The 20,922-nt window shown below is 45.0% G+C and overlaps 2 protein-coding genes across 2 annotated transcripts; one reads left to right on the top strand and one right to left on the bottom strand.

The window, feature by feature from the left end:
• Positions 1-1,891: 1,891 nt before the first annotated feature.
• Positions 1,892-9,360, bottom strand: mcm3 (minichromosome maintenance complex component 3). Its single transcript, XM_085247466.1, has 17 exons — positions 9,154-9,360; positions 8,798-8,910; positions 7,648-7,856; positions 7,414-7,544; positions 7,086-7,324; positions 5,542-5,650; positions 5,305-5,458; positions 4,800-4,931; positions 4,452-4,660; positions 4,189-4,363; positions 3,982-4,108; positions 3,749-3,899; positions 3,377-3,517; positions 3,188-3,291; positions 3,017-3,090; positions 2,534-2,627; positions 1,892-2,424 (listed from the first exon to the last, which is right to left on the bottom strand). The coding sequence occupies exons 1-17, from the start codon at positions 9,226-9,228 to the stop codon at positions 2,226-2,228; spliced, it is 2,436 nt and encodes an 811-aa protein (XP_085103592.1). The 5' UTR covers positions 9,229-9,360; the 3' UTR covers positions 1,892-2,225.
• A 6,361-nt stretch (positions 9,361-15,721) lies between these two features.
• LOC146557436 (uncharacterized) lies at positions 15,722-18,503 on the top strand. The gene is made up of 4 exons (XM_085246570.1): positions 15,722-15,855; positions 16,783-16,931; positions 17,645-17,809; positions 17,884-18,503. Exons 2-4 carry the CDS (start codon positions 16,875-16,877, stop codon positions 18,049-18,051), a joined length of 390 nt encoding a protein of 129 aa, XP_085102696.1. The 5' UTR covers positions 15,722-15,855; positions 16,783-16,874; the 3' UTR covers positions 18,052-18,503.
• Positions 18,504-20,922: the final 2,419 nt, after the last annotated feature.

Raw genomic sequence — 20,922 nt, 5'->3', positions numbered from 1 at the left:
AAGTGAAGTTATGGCCAGGCTGTTCACTTTATGGTGCAGTCGGCGAGTGTAGCCGTTTTTCCATATAAACAAACAATTTTAAAATGTTCTATTTTAATAATGTAACCACAGAGCGGGGAGTTAAAGGGAAGCACGCGCTCCCATTTACATGGGAGTTGGTGTAAATCAGGTTGAAACAAACGAGTGCCACAGTGTTAACAGCCTCACACTCACCATAAAAGACCTGATTCAAGTCTCAGTGGATTTAGGATGAACAGATTATTTCTTTTTGTATTGTTATGTTCTTTGAACAAGCATCACTTCCTTACTCAGACACAGCAGCCAAATGTATTTCTCAGTTATGGCGGGTTATGTAACAGTCAAACAGCATAATTATTCCCAAGTTCAAGATTATTTATTGATATGGCTTCTTTCACAAGTATGGCTCTGAAAGCTAGGGTAAAAGAAGTGAGTTAAAGGGAATTACAGAGCAGCGCTGAGCCGCTGATGGACTCGTGCAATGGAAACTGAAAACACGTCAATGAGGTCAACTAATGAATCCCACGCTTTTTATGTGAAATGAGGCGCTGGGTTTACCATAACCACAAAGCTGATACACGTAAAGTTTATATATAAATGATTTGATATCAGATTTATAAGAATGACACTGCAAAGTCATTTACAGTACTGTAAAACAAAGTCTTCAGCCCTAATGTATTTATATTTTCTATTTCTGAAGGTCTTTCAAAAAACTCTTTTCTCATTGGCTGATTTTATGTTTAATCCAGTCCTTGTAGAAATGAGAAGTATCCTAAAGTCACGTCCTTAACAGGAGAGACACCAGCAAAACATCCTTCAGCTGCTCAGAAATGCTCTCAGTGGGGTGGAGGCTCGCACGAAGCCGTTCTTGAGGAAGGAAGAAGCTGAGCTTCGCCAAATTACACAAAAACTGGGCGACAGGTCGTATGGAGGTTTGATCCAAAGCGCGATGTACGAGGAGATAAGGTCAGAGGTAAAACGGCGAGCGTCTGCAGCTGTGTGTAAAACACGGTCACACATCTGTGTCGTGCAGACAACGTCCCAAACACGATATTTCACACAGGAGTAAGAAATGTGCTCATACAAAATGCTGCACACGTTTCCTTTTTCTCAAACTACAAAGAAGAAACATTAACACCATATTCGTGTTAATAAAGATTTCTCTGCTTCGATCTTTGGGGTTTTTGCAAACAGCACCCAAATCTGCTCTTTGCAGCCTGTGGTCTGCACACCAAACATGCTCCGATTAGCTTTACAGTTTCATTTCACCTGTACTTTTATTTTCTGTGTGGAAATACTCAGAGTAGACCAGGACAATATAAGATGCCAAACCCGGTACTGAATAATCGCCCCATTTAAAATAATATTTGTTACGATCGAACTGTGGCTGCAGCTGCGAGGAACGACGGCGACTGACACGTCACGGGCTGAATCGGGCGTAGGAGTTCAGACCTCAAGGCCCCGCGTCCTGGATGGTGGCAGAGAAACGAAACGCTGTTGCTGAGGCAGGTCGAGTTCACACTCTTATCTTCAGCACGATCGCAGCCGCAGTTCAGTTTATTCTCAGAGCAGTGATTGTGAGGCGCTGCCACATCTGACCTTTGGCAAACCTGAGAAACTGACACCAGCACATAACCAGAATGAAAAAGTGAGAAGGGTGAGGTTGAACGCCGACTTCCTAAACAGTTCTGAGGTCTGTGTCGACCGTGGGAGCTGCCACCCACACACACCGAGGTGTGGATTGATCGGGGATTTTAAAATGCTTCTTGTAAACACTTGTGTACCTGCAGGAGAGATTACCAGCACCACACATGCAGCCACTTCCCCCACGTGTGTGCACAGGTACGGCGCTTTCAGTCTTAAATCAAGAGCCTTTTTTCACACCAATGACATTTTATTATTTTTTTATATTTCACAACAGTTATTTAACAACACGTGTCAACTATATACAAGCCCAGAAGAGACAAACGCAGGTAAAAACCTTAGAGCGCCGGGAGCAGTGACCAAAGACGCTCTAAGGCAACGTTTCCACCACTGAACTGAAACAAGTGCAGGAAGTAATACGACTTTATCTTCATCCCAGTTTGCAGAGCCGAGCTGCTGAAACCAAAGCAAACGCGATGAGGCGACAGATGACGTGTCCGATGAACGCCGGGGGGCGCTATGATCCACGGCTTCTTAAAAGTCCAAGTAATTTTATTTCTGTCTCAAATGAGGAAGATGATGTCATCAGCCACCATGACTTGGTTGTCATCCTGCATGCGGGCCAAAGCGCCACGCACCTCGGCCTCTGCAAACGTATTCTGACGCTCCTTGTTGATGTCGTCCATCAGCGCGCTCATCTTCACCGACTGAGCGTGAGCAGACTGGAACACGGCGAACAGCGACGACTTGAACTCCTTCAGCCTGGGGGAGGAAAGACAGGAAAGAAGCCGTGACATTTCAAAATAAAGGCGCACGCACACACGCGCACGCACGCACACACGCACACACGCGCACGCACGCACACACACACCTCTCTGCAGACAGCTCAGCATCTCCAGCCTGCAGCGAGGCATCCATGGGCTCGTCCTCTCTGGGCTTGGCTGGTTTCGGGGTGCCGGCCTGAACTGAAGAACAAACACCAAAGTGAGACCTGATGCAGAACCTAACATGAAGCCTGCTTAAACCTGAACCATGCAGAACTACACGCTCAAAGACTTCCCTACAGTGATGCAAATTCATAATGATATTGTTTTATTACACGGCAGCGATACTGACTTTGCCTTTTTAAAATGTAATGTAAATATAAATGAGCCAAATTTGCTATTTTATAAGAGTCAAATTTTTAAAAAAAGTATATTAAACCTGCTTTTCTAGCTCAGTGCAGTGAACAGGAACATACTAGTACTGACAGTAATGTTGGCAACTTTATTATGGATGATGTGAAAGTTCATTTGGTCTGTAGCACCAAAGAGGCGACCGACTACACTGTGGCGTGACAACACATGATGCTCACTCTCAGGGACTTCCTGGTCTTCACTGAAGTCGTACGGACTGTAGGGCTCACTGCCCTGAGAGCCACGTCGCCCCCTGCAGGACACAAAGCATCAGTGCTGAAGCAAAGGCACCATTTAAAAAAAAAAAAAAGCTGTTTATCACATGGGGGGCTGGGTTCATGTGTCACTACCTCTTCCTCACAGCTCGCTGTGAACGCTGCGTGGGCATCTCCTCCTCCTCCTCCGAATCAGAGTCGTGCTCCTGTCGTGAACGTTTCTTCTCCTTCTCCAAAACCTGTAGAGAGAAAAAAACAATATGAATAAATTTGAACGGCAGAGGTCCTCGACCTCTCAGCTCAGGACGCAGAAACAACGCCGACCTTTTTAAAGTAGGCAAACTGGACGAGCTCCACTGCGACCTCCGAGTCCTGCAGCTCCACGGCTTTGCTCATGCGGGCCTTGGCGTGTGCCGTGGACAGACGGATCAGAGTCTCCAGAGTCCGGGCCGTCACCGGAGAGGTCTGTGGAGAGGAATGAGGATTAGCACTCGGGTCCTGACACATCAGGGCACATCTGCATCTCAGTGGGTTTAACCAGAACACAAACAGCAGCTTCTCAAGCAACCCGGAACATTTCAGATGTGCAAACAAGCTGCCTCCACTTTCTCAAACTTCAGGACTCCCGTGAACATTTCAGTCTGGGAAACCATCAGGTTTTACTACGTCACATGAGATTTGTCGGCTCACGCTCACCCTGGCCAGATCGGCGCCCAGCTGTTCCTGACTCCTCAGCCTCGAGTACTCCTCTGCGATGTGATTGGCCGCCTCCTCTGTGAGCACAGGAGTCACAGCCTTGGCGATGTGGATGTACTTCCTCATGAACTCCTTACTCACAATTTTATCCCTGAAACAAAGCAAACGTTTCTATTCTGTTGCAGTCGCACGTTATCAACACAGGAGACAAAGGCACGCTTGTGCTCTCAGACCTCTTCCTCTTGCTTCCGTGCAGCAGGTTGTTGTGCTTCTCGTAGATCTGCAGCTCCTCGTGCTCCTCGACCGCAGCGTCTGGATCGTCTGTCGCCAGGACGTCTACGGTCCCGCCCAAAGCCATGGCTGAAACACACAACGCGTTTGTTGTTTTAATAATCGGACAAAAACGGTCTCATCTCGCCGTCCTATTACGAGTGACGTACCGGCTCCCTCCTGTTCGCGGGGGTCACGGTAGCGGTGCATCCTGAGCACGTGGTCCGAGATCTCGCGATCCTGCTCGGGGTCCATCTGATCCAGCATGATGAAGAGGAGGTCAAAACGCGACAGCAGCGAATCCTGGAGGCCGATGTTGTCCATGGGGGTTTTATACTGATCGTACTGCAGAAAGGGACAAGCAGAGTTTTCTTTAAAGGTCTCGTCCAAAATCAACTAGCAGGCAGAGACAGATGTGGGTGTGGTCACGCACTCGGCCGTAGACGGGGTTGGCAGCAGCCAGTACGGAGCAGCGGGCATTGAGACGGGCGTGGATACCGGCCTTGGCGATTGTGACGCGGCCCTGCTCCATCACCTCATGGATGGCTGTGCGGTCCATGTCGGACATCTTGTCGAACTCGTCGATGCACACCACGCCGCGGTCAGCCAGCACCATGGCCCCAGCCTCTAGACGACGCTCGCCTGGCGGAGGACAAATGTTGGTATTGAGCAGGAAGAAATGCACTTACAGCAGGTGTGTAACACTTGAATGCCGACGTTTGAACAGACGATCACGTCCTTCACTTGTTTAGGCTAAACAAATTCGGGGGACATTCGTTACCCGTCTCCTGGTCCGTGGTGACGGCGGCGGTCAGACCCACACCAGATGAACCTCGTCCAGTCGTGGGTATAGCTCGGGGTGCTGTGTGGAGAACGTAACGCAGGAGCTGGGATTTGGCCACCGATGGGTCGCCTGGGAAACACGAACACACCATTAACCCCCCCATCAGAACTGAACCACCATCATGTCCACGTGTGAGTCCTTGAGCTTGTCAGCACAGTCGTTCAGGTAGCCGTTCCCTGTGGTGCAGCACAAGGAACAAGTGTAGGTCCCTTTTCACTGGTGTCTCTCTCACAGATACTGATTTATGGCACAAACACATTTTATTGTTCAGTGCTGCATTCGTGAGGTTTACCTCTGCCTTGTGTCCATGAATGTAAAGCTTGTAGCCAGAAATTTAGAACAATCTGAGTCACCATGAAAGTGAGTCCTGACTTAAAGCAACGCTCTCACTCTTCCACACTCGACAGCTACAACTCCAAGAGCTAGGACGACGCCCTCATACCGATGAGCAGGATGTTGATGTCTCCTCTGATTCGCGAGCCGTTCTCGAGGACCTTCTCCACGCCTCCCAGCAACATGCAGAGGATGGCCTTCTTGATGTACTCGTGGCCGTGGATACTGGGAGCCAAGGAACGAGCGAGCTGATCGAACACATCCTACAAAGGACGAAGATTTAAAGGGTTTAGTTTCACATTTAGGATTACGCCTCCACGTGTGAGAAGGCAGCGAGATGACTCACTTTGGAACGAGTCTGACTGAAGTTCCTGATTTTGGCCACGTCGTCAGCAGTAAAGCACGGCGACACCTCCTTGGTCATTTGTTTGATGTGGCAGGCAATCATGATGGTCCTTTGAGTTAAAGAGAAGGGAGGGGTTAGAAGCAGAGATGGCACGATACCACTTTTTTATGTCCGATATCATAAATTTGGATATCTGCCGATACCGATATGAATCCGATATAGTGTGTTTTTAATCAATAAAACTGTTTTTTAATATCTTGCTGCATTTTGTATAAGTTCATACTCAAGTTTAAAAAAACAAAACACTAAAGCTATTCTGTTATACTGTATGCAAAAAATACACTGCACCCAAAACATTTCATAGTTCAGCAACACTGATCAATCTGATAAACTCAAACCTGCAACATCCTCCTATTCTGGTGTTTTAAAGAGAACTTAGCAGAAATATTAAGCCACCTAACTAATAGGGCTGCAAACTCCCAGCAAAAAAGAAAAAAGGGAACCACCCCTCACCCTCCACCTCATGATGCTTAATCGATGTAATCAACTTTAATTTGACGCAGTGTGAAAAAAAATGCACAGAATTAAATTATTTTTCAAGAATAATTAAATAGATTCAACATCTTTCTTCAACAGAACTGCACAGATGGTTCCCAAAGGAAAAAGTACTATAGCTTACTAGAGTATATTAGACTTAATAGTTACTATATACAATAATGGACTTTATACATTTTACATCAGATTAAAACTTTGGGTGTCAGATAATTATTTATTAAAAGCTCGACATTTTAAATGAGAATAAGAAAGAAAAGTATGTCTTTGTGCCCCCTTTTCCCTGTTCATGCCCTATCGGCCCCCCTGGCTAAACTTTGCTAGATCCGCCCCTGCACAGTTACGTCAGCTACGTAGAAAAAGATCCTGGAGTAGAAAGTAATATTAAATAAATTCTAACAGCAGCTGATCAAGCTTAAACATGCTGCTGTTGTTCAGCTGCTGGTTTCCTCTTTCTGGTGCAAAGTGGGTCAAAAACAAACAAGAGAGACGATCAGCTGATCATTGATCAGTTTCATGATTGAAGTAGCAGCAGGAGAGGGAGAGAGGCAGTCGCTCCATATATCGCTTGTTAAGCTTAACATGCGAATGCTTTACAAACATTCAGAGATGAACTTACACACTTGCTTTACTTCTCTCTGGGATCACTTGCTCGGAGATGAAATGCCGGTTTGGTAGCGAAGCTCCAAATGCTCAACCAGACCACCGACAGGTCTCGCACGCCACAGCCGCTCTATCACATGATGCATACTGCTGCGACGTGCTACGGTTATGAGCCGAGTTACGGCGCGTTGCAAGTTTTGTGAGGTGCTTGTTTGATATTTAATGGATCGGATTACATTTTTTATTTCTCTCCGATATCTGATCCAGTCACTTAGGTCAGTATTGGACCGACACGTAATATCGGATCGGTCCATCTTTAGTTAGAAGACAAATGGTAGGCAAGTGAGGTAAACCCGTTAAACCCCAGTTAGCATTTTATTCCAGCTGACCTGAACGTGCCAGAGGTGAATCCTCCCTTCTTGCCAGGCAGACAGCGGTACGTCCCAACCACCTGCACCCGGTCTCCTGGTTTGACTGCATCCACCAGGTCGTTGTCCAAAATGATGTCCACAGAGCGCGGAAGTTGGCCAGCAGGAGCTTTCTCAGGCATCTCCTGCACTGTGATGGTTTGGTGGTCCTTGTAGATGGACAGCCCAAACTCCGTCTCCAGAGGATTGTTCTCTTCGTCCTATTTCGAGTCAAACAGGACACAAGATAAATGCGTAAGTATAAAGACAGCAGTCACACCCAAGTCTACAGAGAATGAGGCGCATTTACCTTGGTGGGGTAAATGGCACTGGAGGGGAAGGCATCCAGGGAGGTCAGGTCCGTGTACTTCCTCTCCATCGTCTTCTTAGTGGCTGGACAGTAGTGAACGCTGCGCACTACTTTGGGACGGACGAGGGAACCTACAGGGACGAAGCAAACAGGAGGCATTGGCATTCCACACACTTTGATACAGACTTTGTAACACTTAAAGATTACACGAATAAATAAAGACAATATACTCACACTTTGTAATGATGCCCTCCACACAAACCATGCTGCCCAGCAGTCGGGAGGTGAGCGTTCGGGGGGAGACATGCTTGGATCCAAAGCTCCCCTCCAGGCCGATGAAGAACTCCTCGTACTGCTTAGCGTAGGTGCCGTCAACAGAGGCCACCAGGTCCTTCAGGGCCCGCTGGAAGGCCAGCAGCTCTTCAAAGGCATTGTTCATCAGTCTGCAAAGTCAAACCATGGATTTTATTATCAAGGCTTTTCGCGTGTTTTCAAGGGCTATGACATCCTGAGAAACACAAGTCGAGTTTTCCACCCAAAGTGCAGCTTCACACAGATTTTTTTTTTTACTTACTCAGTATGGAAACAGGAGTCGAGCTCAAAGGTTCGACAACAGGAAGAAGAATGTGTATGAATCAAGTCTGGTTTTGGACAAAGTAAAGCTGCGTTAAACCTGTATTCTTTCTGCTGGCCAGTAGGGGGCGTTGATCCTTCAGGTCTCAGAAATAAAGTTTCTTAGTATTGAACTGTATGGCAAACAGCACTTTGACTTCAGTATACACTTCCCTGCTGCTTGTTTCAAGTTATACTGAGCACAAAATCATGATCATTTTGTAAATCATGGTCCCATCAAAGGCTGAATTAACCTGGATGTGTGTCTAAGAGGTCACCAGTCTCTGAGCATCCCTCAGTTTTTCCAGCCAGATTCAGCCTTCGCTCCTTATAACAAGTTTCAAAACAAGATAAGTGAAGCTCAGTCTGAGCCTGGGTGATGGCTACAGCCATCTTTACATACAGTCTGTGTGAGTTTGAAACCTGTCGAGTTTCTAAGTAAGCCTAAGCAGGAAGAGAAAAACTGAGCATGCGTTTCCGTCTAAATATTTATTTTTTAAAAAACAGTAAAGATTAATGGAACCATTCAACATAACACTTTGTAGGGACCTCACAATGTTGTAGGGAGGCCAATTGCCATCAACTATGACGTCATTTTGGACATTTCAAAACCTTTTCGTGGTAATAACTCAGTAACACTGCTCTCTGTATCGGAGCAGTAGGTTTGTGTAAGTATCTTAAGCAATAAGGTAAGCATGGGGGGGTCAAGCAGTCCTGCGTGTGCGGCCCAGCACAGCTTCGTGTGCGGCATCAGCCAGTTTTCCTGTCTTACTTTGCAGCTCGGGCCTCGTTGCGTCTCCTCAGGTCGTTGATGTTGACGATGAGCCGAGCCTTATTCTCGCTGATCATGTCCCGGACTTTGCTCTGATAGATGCCCTGGTCTTGCTGCAGGTATGCACAGAAGAAACGGGCACACGTTTGATGACGTCGCTTAGCGACTAAAATTACGAGCATGACTGAAAAACATCAACTCTGAAAGCACACTTTTTATACCTAATATCTGCAATCTGACAGCAGCATTATTTTTTTCTGTAATATACAAAATTACAGCTCTTTTGTTGTGACCGCATGGTTTGTCATCTGAGCTCCAAACAAAGACTTTAAGCGAATTTAAAAAAACAGACTTACGTCGTCGTCCAGAAAGTCCAGGTAGTCCCTCTGAGCCTCCCTCATCTCCCGGTCATCTCCCACGTCGGTTGCCATTATGCGCGCTTTGTTATTGTTACTGAAAAGTCGGTAAAATGCCGCACAGCCTTCCGCTCCGAGTGCTCCGCTCCAGTCAAGCCGCACAACTGAAGGGTTTTCGCGCCACTACGTGCCGCCCGCGAGCTCAGCGTGACACGCGATTGGTCAATTCGGCACGCACCGCTTTACATAGTCGGCGGGTAAACGTGCAACTGTCCAATGCGGGCCTCGTGTTACCACGTGACTCCGCCCCCCTGAGAAACTCCCGCGAAAACCCATCAGGAAGTGGCAGGCTGTTAAAAATGAACAAAATGATTTTTTCATGTTTGCCCAGCAGATGGCGACATAGACACATGTTTACATTTTTTAGTGGGACTTTTGCATTTATTTGAAGCTTTTAAGAGAAAGCTGTTAGTGTCAAATATATAAACAGTAATAAGAAAACATAGCAAGACTTTTAATAAGAAGAACGACAAATGGAGCATGCATGTGTTCTTTCAAATTAAAGTTACATTTTACTCTTCCACTGATAAACATTAAGCATCATTTCAGACAATCTGCATTTAATTAAAAGTTTTCATATAAAATAAGACTGAAAATGAACAATAATAACTTGCATACATACTGTGTACTATAATAATAAATAGTAATATACTATTTTCAGTATTTTATTTTTTATTTTTATGTGGACATCTGTGCTTTGACCAAACATTATAGACTTCAAGGAACTTGATGATTTTCATGATCTGGAGTTTACATTTTGGAAAAATTCATTAGTTCCAATTAGAGATGGCACGATACCACTTTTTTATGTCCGATACCGATATCATAAATTTGGATATCGGCCGATACCGATATGAATCTGATATAGTGTGATTTTAATCAATAAAACTGTTTTTTTTTTTAAATATCTTGCTTTTGTATAAGTTCATACTCAAGTTTAAAAAAACAAAACAAAACACTAAAGCTATTCTGTTATACCTGTATGCAAAAAATACACTGCACCCAAAATATTTCATAGTTCAGCAACACTGATCAATCTAATAAACTTAAACCTACTACATCGTCCTTATTCTGGTGTTTTAAAGAGAACTTAGCAGAAATATTAAGCAACTTAACTAATAGGTTTGCAAACTCCCAGCAAAAAAAAAAAAAAAGGGAACCACCCTCCACCTCATGATGCTTAATCGATGTAATCAACTTTAATTTGATGCAATGTGAAAAAAAAAATGCACAGAAATAAATTATTTTTCAAGAATAATTAAATAGATTCAACATCTTTCTTCAACAGAACTGCACAGATGGTTCCCAAAGGAAAAAGTACTATAGCTTACTAGGGTATATTAGACTTAACAGTTACTATATACAGTAATGGACTTCTATACATTTTATATACAAGGTTAATGTCTTTACCAGTTGTTTTGCCTGCTAGTTTTTACAAATACCTTCTAATCTGCACTGCTTTGCATTTCAGGTGTGAATAACATGTTTTATCTATCATCACAGACAGTTTTATGTCTTTCATCAGCATCAACACCCATTTAAGTCCTTTAAATGTTTCTCTCAGGAACTCTCTGCAGGAGGGGGAGATACAGGAGAGGTGGAGGAAGATCTCAGCCTGGGCGTTTACCGTCTTATGTAGTCTGGAAGATGTGTGGTTGGTGGGGTGGGTGCAGTTTTCTCTGTGGTGGGGTTGGGTGGACTGTCCAGGGCTCTGTGGAGCCGGGGGGCGCTACTGCACTGGGCCCCGGTCTGATGGGCCTGGGCCCCCCTTCCCTGGCGGGTCGCGGAGGGTGGGAGTGCCTACTGGGGTCAGCGGGGGAGCTGGCCCCAGGGAGGGGTTACCTGCCCCTCCCTTCCTTCCCTCCCCATCTCCAGCTGCCTCCCTCTTCCCGCTCCTCCACAACCACCCACACATGCAGGGCCTTGGAGTGGGGGTATGTCACCAGGGTGCAGAGGAGGCTACCCCCCCCCCCCCCCCCTGTCCCCTTCTGGCTGCCTCTGCCTCAATTTTATCCCACAACTTAGAGATTCACATTATTCACACTCTCATTACACATACATATAGGATCTTGGGGGTGGGCACAATCACGGAGTCCAAATCACCATCAGGGTGTATACCTCACCCCTGACGTCGTTGCCCACCTCTCAATTTTAAATACACTTAGTCATTGAGGGTTAGCAGGAGGGACTATGCGCTTACCTGCTGCTCCTTGGCAGGTAGCTCCATGCCCTCCTGGGTTTTAATTGCACCTTAGAACACATATGCATCAACACTACAATGAGCGGGTGGAGGGAGGTTTGGAGTCTTCTCCCACCCCCATTCTCTGCGGCCTGCTGGAGCGGGAGGGCTAGTAGGAGGAGTTGGCCGTCCGACTGCGGTCTGGGGTGTGGGGCCTCCCTGCTGCTGCGGAGTCGGGGTGGTCTGCCTCTCCCCACCGCAGGGAAAAGGGTAACACCACCTGGGTCTGGGTGCAATTCCCCCCTCCAGGGGCAAGGGTACCTAGACCCGGTTTGTAGAGTACGCTTGGGGAGTGTGATTGTGTGTACAGCGTCTCTTTATGTCTGTCTCCACGTTGGTTGAGTGTGGAGTGAGTGCATATGAGAGCATGAGGGTGGGAATGGATGTTTGTGTCTGTGTGTGCCTGTATGTCTGTGTCTATATGTCAGGTTGGGTATCAGACGCCACCTCTCTGGGGACACCTCAGGCCCTCCAAGGTTTGGAGGCCTATCTCCACCCACCACCACTTCCCCTGCCGGTGGCGGACTCCCTCAGGTGTCGGTGTGTTGGTGGTTCTTTGTGTCTGGGGGTGGGCGTCCGGGTACACACCGGCTCACTCCTTGGCGGCCGCTTGTCGGGGCCTGGGGCCTGGGGCTCGCTCGGGCCCCTTTGGAGGTGGGGTGCCCCCGGCCTCTCGGCCTAGGGCTCGGTCACTCAGGCGCAGCTGGGGGCCGGCGGAGCTCACGGGCGCGTCACTGCAACCCCCCCTGGCTTCTGCTCCGCGGCTGCTGAGTGAGCCCTCATCTGGGACTCTCCTCAGCTCTCACTGGAACAGTGGCGCGGCTGCCCCTCTGTTGGTCTTCCATGGTCTCTTGTGTTCTGGGGGCCTCTGGATGTCTGGAGTTTTGATCTCCTCCATACCCGCTTCACACCCTGGAGGACGGGGCTGTGGCCCCCCCACACTCCCTAGCAGATCATTACATGGAGAAACCTTTGGAATGCAAGCATGCTGATCCACACAGGTATGCACACATGGGTATTCACAGACGCGGACTAAAGCTTTCTTGGCTGCTGCCTCAAAGCACACTGTGCGCTGTCTATCTTGCGTGCTGCACAATATCGTTTATTACTTAGTAAATACTGATATCTATGACTAGCTAGTTTATTGTGATGGTGCTTTGTTTTCTCTATTATTATGTTGCTCTTTGTTGTTTGCTGTCTCCTCTGTTTGTTTGTTTGTTTGTTTTTTTTTTTTTTCTCCATACAGGTGACCCAGGAGTTTTTTTTTTTTTGTTTTTTTTTTGTCTCTCTTCCCCCCCCTTCTCACCGTCTCTTCTCCCCTTGGGTTTTCTTTCTTTCTCTCCCCCTCTCTCTCTCATTCATTCCCCCTGTCCTATTTATTAAAAAAAAAAAAAAAAAAAAAAAAAAATGACAAAGGATGAACTGAAGCTCTGCCATCACGTAATGTCGCATACTGCTGTTTCTGATGTCATTTAAAAAAAAAAAAAAAAAAAAAAAAAAAAAGTCCTTTAAATGTAATTTCACCTGCTATATTTGGTCCACTCTGCAATCACGAATATCTCATCGGTATTATAATCAGAATAATTACTTTTTCCTTTTTTTAATCTGAATGCTGGCATCATGCACTGACTAATAGGTTCCCAAAAGATTATCCTATATTTGGATCATGCTATTTTAATTCTTCTCCTGTGATCATCATTTCCTCACCAAAATCATTTACTGTTTCTAAAGGGTTGAAATTTCGCAGGAATCATTTTAGTGTCAAATTACCAAAGTGTGGCCAGAAACCAAAAACATGTTTGTGGGGCACGAGGACGACACATCAAGCCAACAAATTCTGAGCATCACGCATGTCATTTCTGCAGAATTCTTCATCTTTTTCATTTAATATTATCCCTCTAGTGTAAATGTGGGCGTGATTCCCTGTTCTGTCCTATTTTTTGATTGCTTGGTTTTCAGTGAGTTTATAATTCCATCTCATAGCCGGCTGTTTTGTGTCTTTTGTCTGGGGAACTTACCAAATGTTGATCTGTCACTTATCTCAGGAGGGCTGAGGTACAGCAGACAGTTGTGTGTTTGGGGACGAGGTTTAGGGATCATGCACGTCTCATTTGTATTGTAAAGGCTGAACACAACATTAGCTTAAGAGTAGTTAGCAATAACACTGAAATACTTCCTTTCTATGGATGCCTTTTTTGCCCGGTGTTGAATGACCTCTGACCTAAACTGAGGTGAGTCAGGCCTGCAGTTCTTTAGATGTTTTTTTGGTTCTTTTGTGACCTCCTGGATGAGTCGCTGATGCTCTTGGAGCAACTTTGGTAGGTGGGCCACTCCTGGCCACTGTTTATAGTTTTCTCCATTTGGATTTAATGACCTTCACTGTGGTTCTCTGGAGTCCCAAAGCCTTAGAAAATGCTTTTTAACCTTTGCGTGTTAATGACTTTCTTTAGGTGATGGCTTGACGTGGGTTTTGTTTGGTTTGGTTTTGATATCTTTTATCCTATTTCACTTTGTAAGATAGGTTCTGTTTAAGTGATTTCTTCGACAGGTCTGGCAGTAGGGCTGGGTCACCTGCTAGTCAGGCTTGGGTGTGGTTAACGAGAGTGAACTCACCGAGGGGCACTTAGTTTTTAATAAAGGGCAGGTTTGGATAGCATTTTGTTTCTGCTTAATAAATGAAATCATCATTTATAAACTGCATTCTGTATTTGGCCATCTATGTCTAATATTAGTTTGATGATCTCAAACGTGACAAAAATGCAAACACGAATCAGGGAGGGAGCAAAAACGTTTTCACAGCACTGACTGTAATCCCTGGAACTTCACACCTGTGCTCCGAGGCATAGGTGTGGAAAATGTTGCTATAACCGATTCAGCATGATCACATGTACACTCAGAAAAATTATGGTTCTTAAATGGTTCTTCAGATGGCTTCATGGTTCTTTAAAGAACCATCATACGTCAAAGAACCTTTTTATTTTGTGGATGGTTCTTCAGCTATTACAAATGGTTCTGTAAAGAACAAAAGGTTCTTCATCCTTAGCAATCTAAGTTTGATGGTGTAAATGGCATAAATATTTATTCACTATAATGAGGCTGTGAATTATACTGTGTGTTTTCTTTGTGTGCATGTGTGTGCGAAGGGGGAGGGCGGGTTACCTGGCAATTACCCTTTAAGAGAAGATGGTAGGAAACTGAATATTCAAATAAAAGTTAGAAATATTTGCTTAAAAATATACTGGTGGCAGGGGTGGGGGCCAAAGCCTAAAGACCCTAACCCCCCCCCCCCCCCCCCCCCACACACACACACACACACCTAACCCCACAAACACATTATGAATATGGTGAGTTAACAAACAGTAGACACAATACACACATTCAAGTGTACTTTAGTTTTAAATTTTAATAAAGCATTACTATTTTCTACTCCAAGGCATTAATTTTGAGATTATTATATATTTTTGAAAATACAGCATAATGATAATACTAGTTATTGTAAACTTTACAAACCACCCAGCAGTATGTAAAGTCAAATTATAAGATACAAGTAAATAACAATTGCAGAACAGAATGTCAGTGTAATGAACACACACTTCGTTTTGACAAAGCACAGCTTAGGTAAATGATCTGAGTAGTTGTTCATCACTGAGCAAACCAACAGACTTAATAAACTAATCCGTAAGGCCAGCAATGTTGTGGGGATGGAGCTGGACTCCCTCAAGGTGGTGTCGGAGAGGCGGATGCTGTCCAAGATAAAGACAATGTTGGATAACACCTCCCACCCACTCCATGACATGTTGGTCAGTCACAGGAGCACGTTCAGTGAGAGACTGAGATTACCGAAAAGCACCACTGAACGACACAGGAAATCATTCCTGCCTGTGGCCATCTCCCTGTACAACGCATCCACTTAACACACTGGTTACTGCTACAACTACACATGTTTCTTTTCCAACTATTTATTTATGAGTGACTTATGTATGTATGTATGTATGTATGTATGTATGTATGTATATATATATGTATATATTGTACTATTCTTAGTTAGTGTATTGTCTGTCTTGTCTTAATGTTGGTTTAAAATGGAGCACTGTAACAAAAAATAATTTCCCCCAGGGATCAATAAAGTATTCTGATTCTGATTCTGAATTTGTTAATATGTGTTTCGAGCCAAATAAATGACAGAGAGAGAGAGAGTGACGTCAGAACACGTCATACTATAACCTCCCGGGAGCGGACGGAGGGGGTCAGTCGTTGGGATGCGCATGCGCAGACAGAGTGTGCGAGCGGCGGGCCTTGACCTTTCGGGGAAAAAAAACTCACGGACGGTGACAGCGAAACGGATAACAGTCTTCAGTACCTGCTGGACTTTGAAGCTGTGGATTCTGGGACTGTTAGAAAAGGTAAAACATTTCCATTAAAACCTTATTACTGTTTTGTTTTTGTTACTCGTCATTGTAGCTTGCTGTTAATGTTGTGCTAACAGTAGCGATTAGCTAGATAAGTTAGCCGTTGAGGTCAGCGCAATTTAGTATCCGGTATACAGAAACTGTTTTCCTAACAAAACCACTGTTATAATTAAGTGAAGCTGCTCCCAGCTAATTTGAACCTTTGGCTTCTAAAATATGTGGTTCAATTGCGTGCTGCGTACATAACCTAATGTCAGCTAGACCGAAATTAAAATTTAATATATTATTAAAGTCACTAAAATGGCGCCTGAAGCCTGTTGTGAGCTCTGTGTCTGCTCTAGAAACTCTGAAATTCTGTAGATCTGAGCCGTACATTAAATACTCACATGAACCTGTACTTTGAATTCTGCATGAGCTGTATAAAATACAGCTATGCATAAGAGTTTTGAATGAATAATTAGATTAGATGACTCTTCATTGTCTAATCGAATTATATAGAAATGAATAAAAATGTGACATGAGAAGGTGTGTCTTTGACTGTTCCTGCATAACTTAGTTTCGGACTAGTTGACAAGTTATGCTCCGGTCATTTGATGTTTCCAAGATAGATGTTCTTTTGTAATATAGTTAAATTTTTTTGTATATTTCATTTATCCACCATCATACATCATACATACAAGCTAAGAAGAGGTCGTTATACTAACAAGAGGTATCAACGCTGGGCCAAAGTTCAGCACATGGTTAAAGTTTGTTATCCAGCCAGGGTGTAAATATCACTCAGCAGCCAGAGCTGAAGCAGGTAGCATCAACACATAAATCTACTCTACCCGGCTTAAATCACAAGAGCACCTCTGACCAAAAAGCTGTAGATTTTTCTTGTTTGCACAAATTAATCCAGATTCACATTAACTGTGTTCACAGCTCCAACAAAATGAGGAAGAGGAGGGGCAGAAACACAATTAGATTGAATTACAATTGGATGGAAGTTGAGGACAAGGAGAAGGAAGCTTTGGATGAGGAGGAAGAGAAGCAGCAGGAGCATCTTTAGGGATCCCTATGATGTCATTGAGGTTTGTTTCATTAATATGGTCCTCTCACAAAGAACGATGACATGTTTTAGTTCACGTACTTCCTGTATTAAATAGTGATATGCAAAATGTTGTGAAAAACCATGGAGCAGGTACGTATCGTGCATCTGCAGGTAAATGAACATCAAATCTCTAAGACAGACTGAAATCTGTATATTTATCACCCTTATGATAAAACCCATGTCAGCCATTGGTTTATGGACTTTGTATTTTGAAGCCTCAACATTTGCATTATTGCTGTTGCTATGTTGGGACCATATTAGGATGAGGGATCAGAATCTGGAGTCATGCACACTATTATTTCATTTAGTGTGTATCCATAAGATTCGTACAGCAGATCCAAGTTGTGCCTTGAAAACAGGAAAGTCGTCTGCATAGAGGAGAACTGTAATAGCAGGCTTGTACAAAGTGAGGCTTTGTGCTCACATTTGCTGCAAACACTCATTTTACCCTGTTTTGATGCAGATTTCACTTGAAATCAGGCAAGAACTGGACTTATTTTTTACAATGTGTTCTTGTGAATTGATTGTGTATAGCATTTGTTTGATTGATTTGACTTTCTGCAAGACAACAGTCGTCCACTGGCCAAAACAATTTTCCAAATACCTCCACGTGATCTAGCCTGGATTTAGAAAAGAATAGCAAAAAAAATCTGCACCTCCTGCTTCAGATGCAATTTGTGTTTCTGTGTTCAGAGGCAGCGGCGAGAGGGGAGACCTCGGGTCATCCAGCTGGAGAGCCTGACCAGGAGGAGTCGAACATTAACTCAGCTCTTCCAGGGCACCCTGCAGACTCGGCTGTTGGCATCGACGAGGGATGACGTGAACGCCAAACTGGAGTCCATCACAGGTCAACTGCAGGTATGCGAGTCAGACCTGAGGAGGGTTTCACTTTTCTCTCTTCTTTATAATTGACTCTTTTCTCTCTCTTTCAGCTCCTTGTCTCAGAGTGGGAGGGATTTGAAGCACAAAGGGAGGAACTTGTCATTTGGTTGGCTGATATGGATGTCCGCCTGAGTGAGGTTGACCAGCTGACAGGAAACACCAGTGAAAAACTGAAACAACTGCAGGTGTGGGCTTGTTTTGATATGACATATATTTGATATGAAACTTACGTCAGAGACATTGTCCTAAACTGGACTAACAAAGGACCATGAGTACAACATGAAAAGTACATTACATAGCGTAAGGCTGAAGTTCATTGATCATTTTAATCATAAACTTGTTGTTGAAATGTTTTTACTGAACATGCAAATATCTGCTGATGAAAATGTGTTGATTTATTGGTCTGTTATGAAGCTATTGCTATTTCTAATGTGTTTTATCACTTTCTGATGTTTTATTAATTAAACAATACATGTATTATTTGTTGTGTTATCTGTAGATATAGTATTTATATATATATATTTATTTATAGTATAGCCAATATATTTATTAATTATTACTGTTTAAAACACTAATATGTGACATGTATTAGTAGTGATGTTGTGCTGAGGGTTAAAATGCCTTTTTGTCTTTTGGTAACTACAAAATGACAATAAACCATTAATATATGTCTATGCTCTGCTCGTATTTATTTTACCCTACTCAAATTCAATTTATGATGCATTTTATTTTGAAAGATTTAAAATGGTTTTTTAAAGAACCACTCAAAAAAGGTTCTTTAAAATGGTTCTTTTAAAGAACCATTTGAAGGACCTTTTTAAAAATGGTTCTTTAAAGAACCATTTTTAAAAAGGTTCTTTGAAAAACCATTAAAGGTGCCCCAAAGAACCATTTCTTGATGGTTCTTTGGGGCACCTTTAATGGTTCTTCAATGAACCACTGAAAGAAATGGTTCTTCAAAGAACCATTGTTTGAAAGGTTCTTTGTGGCACCAAAAAAGGTTCTTCTATGGCATCAGTCTAAAGAACCACTTTTGGTTCCAGTTGGCACCTTTATTTTTCTGAGTGTAGGACAAAGATTTAACGTGAGTGCAACTAGGGAAGTCAGACCACAACCTGGTTTACCTACAGCCACAATACACACCCCTCGTCCAAAGGCAGCCTGTCACAACGCGCTCCATCCGGAGATGGACCCCAGAAAAGGAGGATGCTCTGAGGGACTGTTATGACACCACAGACTGGGATGTGCTCCTGAGCCCACATGGTGAGGACATAGAGGGGGCGACACACTGTCTTACAGACTACCTCAACTTTTGTGTGGACACGGTCGCCCCTGCTAAGACGGTACGGTGTTATCCTAATAACAAACCGTGGGTAACACAGGAAGTCAAAGCTGTCCTCAACATGAAGAAGAAGGCTTTCAGGAGCAAAGTGAAGGAGGAGATGAAAGCAGCACAGCGGGAGGTGAAACACTGCCTGAGGGAAGCAAAGGACACCTACAGGAGGAAGGTGGAGCAGAAGTTGGAGAGGAACAATATGAGGGAGGTCTGGAATGGTGTGAAAACCATCACAGGCCACAACACCAAGAAAAGCACAGTGGGGGGGGGGGACTGTGGAGAAGGCAAACGAACTCAACAACTTCTTCAACAGGTTTGACCAGCCCACAACCCCCCCACCCTCACGCTCACCTTCACTACAGAGTCCTCTCCCCACTCTCCTGCCTCCCTCGCTTCCCCCCCTTCCTGACACCATGACACCCCCCTCCTCCAATCCCTCTCTCAGCAGCAAGACATCTCCCCCCCTCCCCTCCTCCCAAACATCTCCCAGTGTCACAGTGGATCAGGTCAGGAGACAACTGAGGAAGCTTCGCCCCAGAAAGGCAGCAGGCACAGACAAGGTGTGTCCTAGGATGCTAAAGGCGTGTGCTGCTGAACTTGGGGAGCCGCTACAACGAGTCTTCAACCTCAGTCTGCGACTGGGGAGAGTGCCCGCCCTATGGAAGACGTCCTGCATCGTCCCGGTCCCTAAAAGGAACCGGCCCAATGAGCTGAATGACTTCCGACCGGTGGCACTGACGTCACATCTTATGAAGACTCTAGAGCGGCTCTTCCTCAACTTCCTCCGACCACAGGTACAACATGCCCAGGACCCACTACAGTTTGCATACAAGGCGGGTGTCGGAGTGGAGGATGCCATCCTGTACCTCCTACACAGAGCCCACTCACACCTGGATGGGGGAAAAGGCACGGTCAGGATCCTGTTTCTTGACTTTTCCAGTGCCTTTAATACCATCCGGCCCTGTATGCTTCAGGAAAAACTGAACAGGATGGAGGTGGACCCCTGCCTGGTGGCTTGGATCTCCGACTACCTCACCGACAGACCACAGTACGTCAGGCTGAAGGACATCACGTCTGACACAGTGGTCAGCAGCACAGGAGCACCACAGGGAACTGTGCTGTCCCCTCTTCTCTTCACCCTGTACACCTCTGACTTCTGCTACAACTCTGAATTATGCCATATTCAGAAGTTTGCAGATGACACAGCCATCATGGGGTGTATCTGGGATGATCAGGAAGAGGAGTACAGAAGTCTGGTGAGGAACTTTGTCGCATGGAGTCACACAAACCACCTGCAACTCAACACCTCAAAGACTAAGGAACTGGTTGTGGACTTCAGGAGGTCCAGAGCAGGTCCACTGCCGGTTCAGATAGAGGGGGAGGAGGTGGAGGTGGTCAACAAGTACAAGTACCTCGGGCTGTGGGTGGACAATAAACTGGACTGGTCATGCAACACAGAGCACCTGTATAAAAAAGCCCAAAGCCGACTGTACTTCCTCAGGAGGCTGAGGTCTTTTAACATCTGCAGGAAGCTGCTGAGGATGTTTTACCAGTCGGTGGTTGCTGGAGTACTTTTCTATGCTGTGGTGTGCTGGGGGAGCAGCACAGCAAAGAAGGACTCATCCAGGCTGGAGAAACTGATCAGGAAGGCTAGCTCTGTGGTCGGCATGAAGCTGGACACTCTGGTGACAGTGGCAGAGAAAAGGACACTAAAGAAACTGATGGACATTATGGACAATGCCAGGCATCCTCT

This window comes from Mchenga conophoros, linkage group LG15 (genome assembly GCF_057382185.1).
Source record: "Mchenga conophoros isolate Kocher_MC1m ecotype Shallow Benthic linkage group LG15, M_conophoros_male_GT1.1, whole genome shotgun sequence".
Taxonomy (NCBI): Eukaryota; Metazoa; Chordata; class Actinopteri; order Cichliformes; family Cichlidae; genus Mchenga; species Mchenga conophoros.
The sequence above is the reverse complement of the archived record's forward strand: the minus strand, read 5'-3'. Positions and strand labels throughout refer to the sequence as shown.

Bases quoted from the DNA above. Each gene is read 5' to 3' on its own strand.
- mcm3 (XM_085247466.1), bottom strand. From the start codon at position 9,228: ATGGCAACCGACGTGGGAGATGACCGGGAGATGAGGGAGGCTCAGAGG. The intron at 7,857-8,797 runs GTAAGACAGGAA...TTGACTTTGCAG, and splicing joins AACGAGGCCCGAGCTGCAAA to ACTGATGAACAATGCCTTTG. The intron at 3,518-3,748 runs GTGAGCGTGAGC...TCCTCTCCACAG, and splicing joins TGGGCGCCGATCTGGCCAGG to ACCTCTCCGGTGACGGCCCG.
- LOC146557436 (XM_085246570.1), top strand. From the start codon at position 16,875: ATGAGGAGGAAGAGAAGCAGCAGGAGCATCTTTAGGGATCCCTATGAT. The intron at 16,932-17,644 runs GTTTGTTTCATT...TTCTGTGTTCAG, and splicing joins ATCCCTATGATGTCATTGAG to AGGCAGCGGCGAGAGGGGAG. The intron at 17,810-17,883 runs GTATGCGAGTCA...TCTCTCTTTCAG, and splicing joins CCATCACAGGTCAACTGCAG to CTCCTTGTCTCAGAGTGGGA.